Source organism: Strigops habroptila, chromosome 4, assembly GCF_004027225.2.
Source record: "Strigops habroptila isolate Jane chromosome 4, bStrHab1.2.pri, whole genome shotgun sequence".
Lineage (NCBI taxonomy): Eukaryota > Metazoa > Chordata > Aves > Psittaciformes > Psittacidae > Strigops > Strigops habroptila.
The window spans coordinates 53,093,352-53,107,027 of NC_046358.1; the positions used below are offsets into that span (position 1 = coordinate 53,093,352).

The window sequence follows — 13,676 nt, forward strand, 5'->3', positions numbered from 1 at the left end:
TGCTGCCAGATAAGTCAGTCAATGAGTTAAAACAGGATTGGGTGCCTGACAGAGTGGGCCAGCCTTCCAGAACAAAACAGAGGGTGTTCTTGCTCGTGGTGTCTCTAATGTAAATCAGCTTTTAAGTTGGTACATATCACAAGAACTCTTAAACAGTCCCTGTGAATGAACATGAAAACAAATCACAATACAAACAATGAAAAAAAATTATTCTGAAATTTAGAAGACTCCCAAAATATTTTGACTCTTTTAGCATTGAATTGGTAAAATTCTGTGGATTTGGTATCGTATTTTTAATAGATAAACTATTCATATTATCTTATACTGGGAACAGCTGGGCTTGCTGCTTGCTTTCAAGTTTTTTTTAAGACCATTGGCAAGAACAATCTGTAGGCTCTTGGATTGAATAGCTGACCCAGGTTGAATTACTGGTGCAATACAATTGCACAGTTCGTCTCTGTAGTCCGAGCTCCCTGCAGCATTTGCAGAATCTTGCGTATGTGTTGATGTTGTAGTTGTAAATGCTTGCAGAGGGGCACTTTCCATCACATGAAACAATGTTCACCTGGTAACAAACATGAAGACTAATCAGCAAATTGAAGCAGCTATGAAATACTTTGGAGTTCTCAGGAAAGTTCAAGGACATTAGGGACCCACATCCAATGGCAAAGCAATGAAAACTTCGGAGTTATTTCTTCTACCCCTTAGGAAATCCCACAAAATCTGAGTAATAGACTCTGAAGTATGTTGCACACATAGTTCTCAATTTTTATCTGAGATGAATGACGACTTTACCGTCAATTTCAGTAACAGCAGATTTTGTCTGTTAACAGACACAAAGAAACAACTTCAGTTTTGAATTTTAAAGTATTCATAACAATCTTAGCTTGAATATAACACCAAACATTCCGTCCAAAACTCCCTACAGTATTAATTTCAGTGATACGCTGATGTACTGTTGTTATACTAGTAGCAGTAAGGAGGAATATAAAGAATCAATCCTTTGGAAAGGCAAAGGAAATTGTTACTAATGATACCAAAACTGTAATACAGACTGTAACAGAAACAGTCATACAAACTGACAATTTTTTCAAGTTTAATAGTCAGGATTTACATTTCTGTTCAATGAGACACTGAGACTAAATTTGCTGGCTGCTCAACGGTTTACTCTACAAAATGTACTTCCAGAGTAATTTTAGAGGTTACAGCTGTTTCCCTATTCTCTTTTATTACAGCTGTTCAAGGCACTCTTACACACATCACTTAAGATGCCTGTCTGTACCCTTGCTGCTGCTCACACTGCTTTACTGCCCAGCAGGACATTGTTGGTGTGCTCCTACAGTAAATCGTTCGGCAGATACACAGATAGTGCCTCATTTTTCCTGCACATTTCACAGTATGCTTGTGCTACTGTCTGAAAAAAAATAACCCCAAACCTTCAGGACCCAAGATTGTTTTCTTCATGAAGTTGGCATTTATTTACTTTCCCTAAACAGATGGAAATTAAACACATCTGCAGCCATTTTAACTGTCACTGTCAGTTATATCCAATTCAATTTGCATATAATAATTGCATTATTTTGTATGCCTAAATGCATACAAAAGCAGAAGTCACATCCCCTTGTTATTATTTGAGAAGATGATTGCTGAGAATGGAGAGAAACATTAGAACAGCTCTATGAAACACAGAAACCTCTGTCTCGGTGAAAGAGAGATGCAGACAATAGCCTTATGGAATTTGTGTTCCTTTTCTTCCTTCTTTTTATTTCTCGTATTTTTTCCCTTCTGTTAAAAGAAATTGTGATATTTACTTACTGGTGTGTTACTCCTGCAGTCATTCTTGCGGATAGTCATCCTAACAGTCACCTTTTTGCAGAATTTTCCATCTTCCTTACCTGCAAAATGGGTATTGGTTGAAAAATATTAGCTCAAAATTCTAAACATTTCAGTGACAAGAACATTCCTGAACATTTTATGGTGTCAAGAAACACAAAGAAGAAAATACCCAATACATCACTGCACATACAAAACTTTGGCAAGGTGACATACATTGCATTGCTTTTAAAGCTATTCTATTTCATTCATTAAAGTATCTCTGATATCTTCAATAACAATTATAAAAGGTTCATTCTTCACTCAGAAGCCTTTTAAGAGAAAGTCCACTGTCTTTCAAAGAATTTTGTAAAATTGATCAACCACCCCTGGGAGAAGGCTTGTTAATAATGCATAAAATGCATTTTCTATGAAATAACTGTAACAAACTTTAATGGCAGCAATTGCATTCCAGTGGCATAAACAAAGATAAATTGAACACTTAAGAGCAGAGCCTGATGAAGAATAGGGCTTCAGAGGGCTTTACATTTCTGTATGTTTTTGTTAAATAAGAAAAAGAACACCAGTAATCAAGTGAATTTTTTAATTTACATTTTATTAGCATTATTTCCACAATTTTTCTCACAGAAGTGTGTACAAAGCATATGGGTGGAATAAAAAAAGTTAAGAAGAAATCAGTAAATGAAATGAGGAGTTAAACTTCAGAAGGGAATCATGATCATTTGAAGAAAAGCAAAGAAGTTTAGTGTAAAGTTCAGTTGTTGGAGAACAGAAAGCACAATATTTTCTTACGATGATCCTCTCTGTGCTGAAGAACCCACATCACATTGCAGATCTGTAAGAGAAATGAATAGTCCATTTCATTATAACAGCTTCCATGGGGTTCACAGCAGATTTTACACACAATGATGCAGTGCCACTTAGCTGCATTTTCTTGCAGCCAAAAACCTCAAAGATGTTGACAAAAGGCGAATACTGCTAGCTCCAGAAGAGCAAGGGCAATGAAAGATTCACTGGGTTGACCAATACCCAATACGGAACTGTGGCAGAGGTTTATTACATCTTGATGTGCAATGTCTAGTTCCCTGCTCTAATCACTGTTAAACCAGGTAATACTGCTTCCCAAAGAGAATCATCTTTTGTGTGGGTTTTGGGGTTTGCGTTTTTTTATTTTATTTTTTTAATATGTAAGCATGCTACTGTTTCTAGACATAGCAGAGGTTTCTAGAGCATGAAAGAAAGGACAGCAGTCCATCTTCTTGGAACCAAATAAAAGAGTACAATCAGAAATGGCTGGCTACTGCTCGACTATCATTGAATTAAATTTGCTTAGGGAAAAAATTGAGAAATGAGGGAAAAAAATTGTTTTTGAAAATAAAAACCTTACCATTATTTCATGTTTCTCACAGTCCTATTCATGTCCTTTCTTCTTTTACATTATACATGGTGTGTAGGACGGAGAATTCAGTGCAGCTATGGCTATGGCTTCATCCAGGCCCTAGTGGAAGTAAACCATCTCTCAAAGAAATAAATGTAGAATGCATTTCCATGCATCTACGTTAATGTCCAGTGGCTTTTAATGAGCTCTACAACACAATGCACTTTTCCATCAACAATCTTACAAAACATGAGCATCTTCTACATGTTGTAATATAATGAGATTCTTTTCACAGTCTGTACAATTGAAAATCCTTGCTTGGTTTTTGGGTTGACTTGTAACACTGCTGCCATTTAAAGTGATGTCAATACGCAAGAGTTGTATAGATTTCAGTGTGGTACTCCTGGAGTCATAAGTGTAATTTAATGAGGGATATATTGCTCAGTGATGTACAAAATTATAGTCAACATCATTTTTCTTACAGAAATATAGAGAGATGTTTTCACAAATGCCAAAACAATTGCACTCATTCCACGTCACAATTAAAAAAATTAACGTACTCTATTAAGAAGAACAAAGATAATCTCCAGCTTTTATGGAGTAAACACAGGGTAGTTATTTTCAGTATACTGTCCTAACTATGGATAGAAAAGAAATGAGCTGCTCTACTGTATATGCCACTGGAAGCAAAACTATACAATACATCATCAGTGAAAATGTTGCCTACAGAATAAGCTTTAACAAGCAAAGCCATCAGTCTCAATGTTCCACAGCATTGTAAAACATTTTTCAACATGGCAATTTTATACATGCAGCAAGCTAAAGACTACACGAGTGCTTACTACCAACAGTACATTGTTGGCTAACAACAATGCACTGCCCACACAGTGCAAAATGAAAACAAAATAAAACCAAAATGTGAGCCACTCTGAACCGTGAGCAGTTATACCACACTGCAGCTTTTGGCATAATTGGCTAACATGAAGCCTGACATTCCTATCAGGAAGTACATTGTTGGAAATCAACAATGATGCTGTTTGGGTTAGTCCTACTTATTTCCAGGAAAATGTACCTGTGTAACAGCTAGCATAAGCTGTAGGAGTGACTGGGCTAACAGGGAATGGGAGGAGCATTGACACTGAAGAACCTGGTAAGAATATTACACACTGAACAGAGTACATGTTACAGAGGATTCCCTATCAGTACGAAACATTTTGGAGTTACTAGATTTCAGCATATTTGAGAAAAGAATTCAAGTTTATTACAGGATGACAGAATGGCTGACGTCAGGACTCTGGAAGTCATCTGGTCCTACCTCCCTGCTCAAGCAGGGATCACCGTGCTGGCAGCTCAGGACCATGTACAGGTATTATTTACACTGCTAAGCCTAATGCCAAAACCAGGAAGGATCTGATCTACATTAGTGTAACTAAGACAATCTGATACCTAAATTTGAGTTGTCCTTTAGGGCTGCAAGAAAGAAATAGTATCATTATCTCTGAGCATCTCTGAAGTCACTGGATTTTTCAAGGGTTTAATTTTACTTTGTGATGCATGCCTCAGATTAATAACTTACTTTCATTTCATTATTTAGAAGTGTGGTTATGATCTTTCTGTAAGTATAGTAGCAAGATCTTCTACCTTGCTGAAAACTAGCTTAATGGATTTTTAATGGTCTTAATAAACTGTTCGGAAGTCGTGCTATATGGCTGCTAAGGCATTGAAGGGTAATGTCAGGTAATCAAAAACTAATCTCAAAGAGCCTATGGAGATTTGGCTACAGAACTAGGACAAGTGCTTGAAACACAGGTCCATCAGAGTGAAAACACATGAAGAGATATTTCCATTCCCTTACAGTGATGAGGAGCAGGAAAAAAGCAGATAAATCTTCTACAGTTTCAACAAACTTTGTACTACAAAATGTAATACATAGTGATTAACACCAAAAAATATCTCCCACTTGGCAACATATATCCCACTGTAGTAACTACGAACATGGTACCATATCTGGTAGTCATGTCAAGTTCCACCCCACCCAGCAGGAGATACCTGCATTTTTTTCCAATTCTCTCCCACAATTTATCTCCTACTGTCTTTAGTTTTTAGGTCACTACTCCAGCCTCTTGTGCAAATGAAGAGAGATTTTTGCACCTTTTAAAAGACAGTACAATACACTGTCCAGTATAAAATCTCTTTTATAATTATTTATAACATTGTCAACTTCAAGCATTTGATCTTAATTTCTTCAGGTTAGGTATCTGCCTCAGGCTAAGTGCTTCATGAAATCAGCCAAAATGTTTCAGCTGTGTACCAATATGTTAAGAAAAAATATACTTAGCTCTTGTTTATATTAAGGATTAGCATATTTGGAACCTATTCTGTAAGGAATTTTTTATTTTATTTTTTTCCAAAGAACCTTCATTAGCTTTCATAGATGTCAAAATATATCTTGGTAATCAATTAAGGGAGATTTTTTTATTATAAATTCTTTTAAAAGATACTGCCTGAAAGCTTCTGAACTATGTCTACTAATGGACCCTAAGACTATATTACATTCAGTTAATTATTTACAGTATCAACTTAGAAACCGCATAGATCAATCTTCACTTTCACTAAAGATATGAATGTAGATGAAGCATGTTTTAAGGTGCCTTTCAGAACACAGCATATTTCATTATACTGATGCAGTAACTAATATTATACTAATGCAGTAACACTAAATGCAGTAACTAATATTTTGAGGAGTTTTACATGAGAACTACAAAATATTCAAGGTAGCAATTTTAATGACTTGGCCAGCCACAATCACTTTCAGTGGAGTAAACCCTTCGATGTTAAACTGCTTTCTTCTGATTTAACTCCACTAGTTTCACTGATATTTACGTGAGTAAAACTGAGAAAAGAATAGCCTTTGGGATTCGTGAATCAAGCTTTCATGCAAGAAAGAATCAACCTTGTTTCTAAGGTAACAACAAATCAGATAGACTTGTGAGGCAGGAAGTGTCATTAATCACTTACATGTTTTGCAGCATCCTTCTAAGAATGGCACAACATAGCCTCCAACCTGACCAAGAAATAAATAAAGAGGAAAAAAATTGATTTTTTTCTAACATTCATGCCCATATATCTGCACTATTAGAAATATCTTCCAGATAAAGCTCTGCAACATTATTCAGGCAAATGCAACACTTAGGTGAGTGGATGAAGGTTTGGCTGTAGATGATCTAACTTGACTGTTTTAGCTCAAGTGAGTATTAAGCTGCTTTTACTGGGCACCACTATACATCACCATAGCTCCCACATTTGGAGAGGGAATGACTGTGCTAAGTCCAACTCCATCATTAGACTAAACCCCTGACTTCCTGTAGAGGCCATATTGACAATCACAAAAAAAAAAAACCCAACCCCCCCCCACCAAAAAAAAAAAAAAACCCACAAAAAAAAAAAACCCAAAAAACCAAAATCACAAAAATCACAACTCCCCTGATTCTGAATTCAAAGCAGGAAGAAATCTCATCTAAATGAGAAGTCACCCACTCCCCATAGAGGAGATCCATGGCTGTCTTCAGTGCTGTAGCATGAAGCACTCCCCAGAGTACTGTGGGAAGAACAGTGGCAACTTTTTCAAAAGCTCTCTCAAGAGGACATTGAAGCAGAGTTCAGTTTTTGATATCCACAGCAAAAAGCCTTTCACCTGCTACGTAACTGAGACTCTCTGAAGAACCAATCCATTGTTATCTTCGAGGAAGAACTACAGGCAGCTAGTTTCTTTAGGACTGTTCTCTGCTTGTGCACCATCATTCGTTAAGAAAAGTATCCTCCCATCCACATGTAAATGTAGAGTTACAGAAAGCAATATGAGATGTCGCCTGCCTACGTTTTCTGGCATTTAGTTTAATCTCATTTTGCAAATTCAAATAGAGGTTTTGCTTCTTCTGCAAAACTAGTCCACAAAACTTTATGTCTCATTGTAGAAAATATTTTCCTGATATTCAATTGTGACAAATCAAATTGCTATACACAGAAAATCAGTTAGAAAGATAAAGTCCAACCCAGAAAATCATCCAAGTTCAGACAGCTGTATGAGGACTATTTTGGTATTACAAGCCTCTGGGAAAATAAGTATTTTCTAAGCAGAGGTCTCTCAGCTGTGTAACTGAGAAGTCTCATGGCACACTGTATGTGCGTAGTTAGAGTTTCTCACCTTCAAATGTCTGGGCAAAAATGCAGGCATTGTGAGAATTCATAATTTCTCCCTTCTTCAGGTAAAAACATCTTTTGTCAGTGTTAATCTTTTCACGCAAACATAAATCATGCAAACGATGTATCAAACACTGACCTTCGCACATTCAGTTTCATTAAAGGGTGGGCAGCCAACTGAAGAGGAAACCAGAACTGGCCCTATTGCTGTGTTAATGCATTCGTATCTGATGCAGTTTGAAATCCAAACAGTACCAGGCTGTTAAAAAATTGTAAAATAGAAACTTTACTCAGCAACTGAGCAAAAAACAGTATTATGAGTGTTGTATGAGTACTTATAATACAATTCCATTGAATGTGATCTTGTCTGAATCAAAAGTAATACTTATGGCAATACATAATTTAGATTCATGTTACAGTTCTGTTGAAGTACTCAAAAGTCCATTAAATACATAATGTTAAACAGATTCTAAAATAATCAAGTTGATGATAATTCTCTGCTATATCAAATCCCTTAATCTTCATAGACAGGTATATAATTGGCTCTCCAAGAAATTAATGTTGTGCACATGCAGAACTATTCCTAGTATTTCGCCTAACAAATCTCTTCTTTGCACATTTTATATGGCAATGTGTGTACAGTATGTCATAATTTTTTTCTTACTTCTAAATATTTTGAGGAAGTAAGACATGTATAGACTTACCTTAAAATTGGAAACTGTGCCATTGCTGAAAGTGTGGAGACAAGACAAGTTCTTACAGCTACCACAGCAAGTTGATAAATCTTTTGGAGGCTGATAGACTTGGTTCTGCCAAAATCAAATAGATTATTCCTTGTATGAGACCATTTTGCAGCTTGACATTTCTTACTGCAATGGGCAGATTTATTTTTTTTTGGTATCTGATTTTAGGGATGTTTTTTTAATAACTTTCAAAATCACATAGTTTACATTTGTACACACTGTACATTCATGAAACTTTTACAAAATACCTTTGATCTTAATTGAAGTGAATGGGAAGAAGTTCCAACTCTGAGAGAATGAACTGGTCTTTCTACCATTTTCAAATGTAAGACTGACAGCTTACTTCAAGAAACACTGACATTTTTACTTTTTACATATTAGAAATCAAGTCAGCACATAACTAGACAGTCATCTATATAATATTCCCATACTTTGTAAAAGGAAAACATATCATTTGCTTATTTTATAAAGCTGCTTTGACCACATTTAGAATTCTTGTTTTATTTATAATTATTCTCTTCCCAATTCTGATTATGCTAATGTCTGCCATTAGTTTGTACCAGTTTGTGCATAATACAGCTGAAGTTATATAGAAATCCAAGGGGGCAGTATGCTGTATACTTTAGTTTCTATAAGATTTACATGGGGGGAAAAGAAGTGAAGGGAGTGAGACTTTTATAAACTTCCATCAGAAATGCAGTAGCATAGGGGGAGATCTCACAGTTACTCTTTCCATCTTGTTCCTATGACTGTAGCTACTCAACAAACCCAAATGAAATATAATTAAGACCACCAGTCACAATATACATATCTACAATTCTGAATCTCTTACAGCTTTGCACTTGACAGCACAGTCTATTGAAGACTGGTTTATTCTGTAGTATTTAGTGGAGGGATCAATCATGTTTGTACAATAAGAAATATGGCAAATGCCATCTGTGCCGTGTTCCACAATTGTCTGTCCAGGAAGCAGCACACCTCTCTCATTACTCAGGCAAACTTTGTCTCTCACTACAAGAAAACACAAAAATAAACAGCATACTCAGGACAATCAACCTGGTATCAAAACTCTGTTAAAAAATGTTTCAAACGGTAAAACAGGAATGGAAAAAGCTACCCTACCTCTTCAAGAATTATGGGTCAGTTTTGCAAATATAAACTTTCAATAGCAGTCTAATGCTTCACTACAATTCCCAAATTACTTCAAACATAACCATGCATGCAATCTAAATAAATATGTAATATTCTATTAGCTGAACCACCATAGTGACAGTACAGGCTTCTTCAACTGATTTGTTTTATAAGTCTACTTATGATAAGAAATGTACCTAAGAAATGTCTATTTCTCCCCAATGATTACTGAGGGCACAGAGGATAATTAGCTCAGAAGTATACATCTTTGTTGTAGAAATCTAGGCAAGGACAATTCCAACTCTGTTGGCCAACTGGGTGCCCCACAGAAATTATTTTTTCCTGAGTTTTCCCAGATGCTATTGGGCATGCTTTAAGATGAATTTGCATGGTGCTGAATGCTATCCTTGATCTTGTAAAGTACATAACCATGTCACCAGCTCCTGAGCAGTCCCATAATGGGCTAGTGAGACCTTTTTTTTGCGGACTTTGAGTGTATGTTTTAGTTTCTTGCTGGAGTCCTTACTCCAGCTCAGCAAAATGCAGGCTGCTCAGTCAACGCCACTCAATTTGCCCAAAATGCTGCTATTTCCCTGCACAGACCTCCTGCTGCAGGAACTAATAGAATACAAGGACAGGCCATAACCAAACAAGTATTTAGCGAGGGGTCTTATTTTGTTGCCTTTTCTTACACTATTTCTGAATTATGCCAGTCAACCCTTTCCTCCTCAGTACTGTGCTCAAAGTGAACATCTGATTTATAATTCCTAATTTACCTTAGTACTTGGAAGGGTATTTCTTTGAATTAAATTCTTTTCTGACTTACCACATTTGTACTTAATGCAGTTACAGATATTTTCTGTACTGTTCTGAAACTGATCATCTATCTGAAGTTTCTGGCCCTAAGTTTATAAAAGCAGAAAAAAAAAAAAAAAAGATAAGTGAAACAACAGTGTTTTCTTATTTGTATGATCTTTTTCTTTTAAACACCTTTCATTCAGGATTTGAATAGCAGTCTCTCTTGCCCCTAGAAACCTATTTTGAATCCATTTTCATCACCCACAGGGACACTTAATTTGGCAATGACAACCAACTGGGAATTTTTTTTTACGCCTGAAGAAGAGGGATGGTTGTTGGTGTCAGCACAGCAGACATTTAGGACAGAAAAGACTATGGAGGGCCAAAAATGAAAGGCAATGGCTTGCCTTTGTACAGAAATCTCCATGCAGTGTGGAGTGTATTCTTTCATGGAATAACTTAATGGATGGAAATAGTATTACAATAGCACAGATGTACTTTTAAATTTTGCCTTTTATGGTTTATATGTATGCATATTAAAATTTTTATCCTAGTTTTGTGCAAGTCCTGATTCCTTATGCCCAAGTTTCTCCATCTATGAAATGAAACTACTAACAGCAACCTTGCTTAGAAAGCATTTTGAATTTCCTCTATAAAAATGAATGCTATTTCCAATTCCTTCCTAGGACTCCAGATTATAATTTTTATAAATTACTCCCATGGCAATGTTATTTTCTGCATAAAATAATAACAAGCAAAATTATGCATACCCAGGACTGACCAAGAACCTAACCCAGCAATGATAATAAGCACTTTTGCAATGCAGAACAAGTCACAATGAAACACAGTTTCTGCTTTGTCAGCAGTCTGAGTGCACGATGTCTCACATGTCAACATACTCACTATAACAAATAATATTAACAAAACACTGATGCTTTAAAAGCATTTCCTTCTGACCTTTTAAAAACAAAATTTTATCCTCTGGTACATGAAAGCAGTTTCACACTACGAATACTTCAGGGCAGGATATGATCATAAAAAACTCCAGAAATATCAGTGCTATTCTGCCATTTTATTCTGTAAGATATTTAAACTTAACTGGCTTCTTAAAAATGGATATAACTTCTTGTAAAGCAATAAAAAAAGAGAATGACATAGCATTTCATAGTTCACTGATAAAACTATTAGTAAGATACCGAGAAATAGATTTATTAAGAAAATAAGAAAAGAATACTGACAAAGATTAATTCCATACCAGATTGCACTGAGGTTTGGGGATTGTTTCACATGCACATTCTAAAACAAAATACAATAACAGAAACAACAGTTTAGAAAGTTATGCACTATTTGCTTAAAACAGAGCATCAGAGAGAGTAGAAAAATCCAGATTTACAAGTCATCATTGAAGAAATTCTGCTGGTTTTTGAAATACACCCATCTGGGGAATCCCGAATTATGTTTGATTTCTATACTGTCCTGAAAAATAATACCAGCTTCTGTGACCACCTTTACTTATTACAACAATTTACAGCATTGTATTAACTGCAGTCCACCTGAACACATTAAAAAACCCATGATTATTCTAGTAGTTAGTCTCCTCGCAGTGGCGACAATTGTTACAATCAATATAAAGCAATGGAGAATTGTGTTTAAGACATCACAGAGATGTATGATACATTATAGTCTTTCTAGATTGACAAATTCCTGACCTGTGAACCTATGGTGGTTTTTTGGGGTGAGGGTTGGGGTTTTCTGGGGGGTGGGAGGGTGTTTTTTGTTGGTTTTTTTTAGCCATAAATAATTAACTAACTATGATGGGTTGACCCTGGCCGGACTACATGTGCCCACCACCAAAGCTGCTCTATCACTCCTCTCCTCAGCTGGACATGGAATAGAAAATAAAATGAGAGGCTTGTGGGTCAAGATAAGGACAGGGAGAGATCACTCACAAATTACTGTCACTGACTTGACTTGGGGAAATGAGTTTATTACCCAGACAGAGTGGGATAATAAGAAATAAAACCAAATCTTAAAACACCTATGCCCATCCCTCCCTTCTTCCCAGACTTCTGATTTTCTCTACCTCCACCCCGCAGTGGGAAAGGGAATGGAGGTTGTGGTCAGTTCATCACATTATGTCTGCCGCTCCTTCCTCCTCAGGATAGGACTCCTCATTTTTCCCCTGCTCCAGCATGGGGACTCTCCCATGGGAGACAGTTCTCCACGAACTTCTCTAATGTGAGTCTTTCCCACAGGCTACAGTTCTTCACGAACTGCTCCAGCGTGGGTCCCTTCCATGGGGTGCAGTCCTTCAACAACAGACTGCTCCAGCGTGGGTCCCTGCGGGGTCACAAGTCCTGCCAGGCTCCAGGGCTTCCCACAGGGTCACAGCTTCCTTTGATCATCCTGCTTTGATGTGGAGTCCTCCATGGGCTGCAGGTGGGTATCTGCTCCACCATGGACCTCCATGGGCTGCAGGGAACAGCCTGCCTCACCATGGTCTGCACCACAGGCTGCAGGGGAATCTCTGCTCCAGAGCTTGGAGCAACTCCTCCCCTCCTTCTGCACTGACCTTGGTGTCTGCAGAGTTTTTTCTCTCACGTATTCTCACTCCTCTCTTTGGCTGCAATTGCCGTCATGCTGCCATTTTTCCCCCTTCTTAAACACATTATTCCAAAGGTGCTACGCTGTCACTGATGGGCTCAACCTTGGCCAGCAGTGGCTCCATCTTTGAGCGTCTGCCATTAGCTCTAACTGGACAGGGGTGAAGCTTCCAGCAGCTTCTCACAGAAGCCACCCCTGTAACTTCTCTGCTACTAAAACCTTGCCATGCAAACCCAATACACTAACTCTTACAAAATTTTCAAAATGATAAACCATCCAGTTTGGACAGGCAAATTCTACAGTATGCTATCACCTGTGTGAAGCAAGAAAAAACCAAAACAGGTAGTTTAAGAAGTTCTGTACCAGGAGATGACTTTTCCATATCATTTGTTCATGAACAGATCACAATGGTATAGTTGGCTGAAACCAACCAGACTTAAAACCAAGAAGCCAAAGCTCTTGTCAGTGTCTTATTGTCTAATTAACTAAAATGAAAATCAATCACTTTACCACATGTCCGAAAGGGGCAGCACTTCTCTGGGCTCCATACCTCCACCAAAGACATGCCTAGCATACATTTGAATTCAGGACAACGATATATTTCACAAACTAAAATTAAAGAAAAGAAAGTCCAATAACCACAAGGTTGCCATATTTTGACGAATGGAAATATGAATCAAGAGATAGCAAATTACTTATTCATAATAAACACTTTTAGAAAATATCTTACTTGAAAAGACTAATGATCTAAATGTAATCATTAGCCATAATAGTAGCATGGAGTACAACTACTCTAGGCAATATTTAAAACAATTATAAATCTCCATAATTGGGGGCCTGAAATTACTCCTTTGTCTCCATGGTACAGATATTGAGATAATGCTTTAGGCACATGAAGTTTTAAAAGTAAAGACTATTTGTTCAGGACTACAGATGATAGCTTGCTTATATGCACAAGTGGAGCTATCTCTCTGAGCCGCCGTTTTTGG

The 13,676-nt window shown here is 37.0% G+C and overlaps 1 protein-coding gene across 1 annotated transcript in view; it reads right to left on the reverse strand.

The window, feature by feature from the left end:
* Positions 1–331: 331 nt before the first annotated feature.
* The window catches only part of OTOG (otogelin), a 95,035-nt gene continuing 81,690 nt past the window's right edge, over positions 332–13,676 (reverse strand). The window contains exons 48-56 of the mRNA XM_030482746.1: positions 13,198–13,296; positions 11,339–11,379; positions 10,112–10,187; positions 8,987–9,165; positions 8,116–8,220; positions 7,551–7,670; positions 6,230–6,275; positions 1,816–1,895; positions 332–565 (exon numbers count right to left, since the gene is read on the reverse strand). Coding sequence (XP_030338606.1) covers positions 365–565; positions 1,816–1,895; positions 6,230–6,275; positions 7,551–7,670; positions 8,116–8,220; positions 8,987–9,165; positions 10,112–10,187; positions 11,339–11,379; positions 13,198–13,296 — 947 coding nt within the window. The 3' untranslated portion in view covers positions 332–364. The remainder of the gene's footprint in view (positions 566–1,815; positions 1,896–6,229; positions 6,276–7,550; positions 7,671–8,115; positions 8,221–8,986; positions 9,166–10,111; positions 10,188–11,338; positions 11,380–13,197; positions 13,297–13,676) is intronic.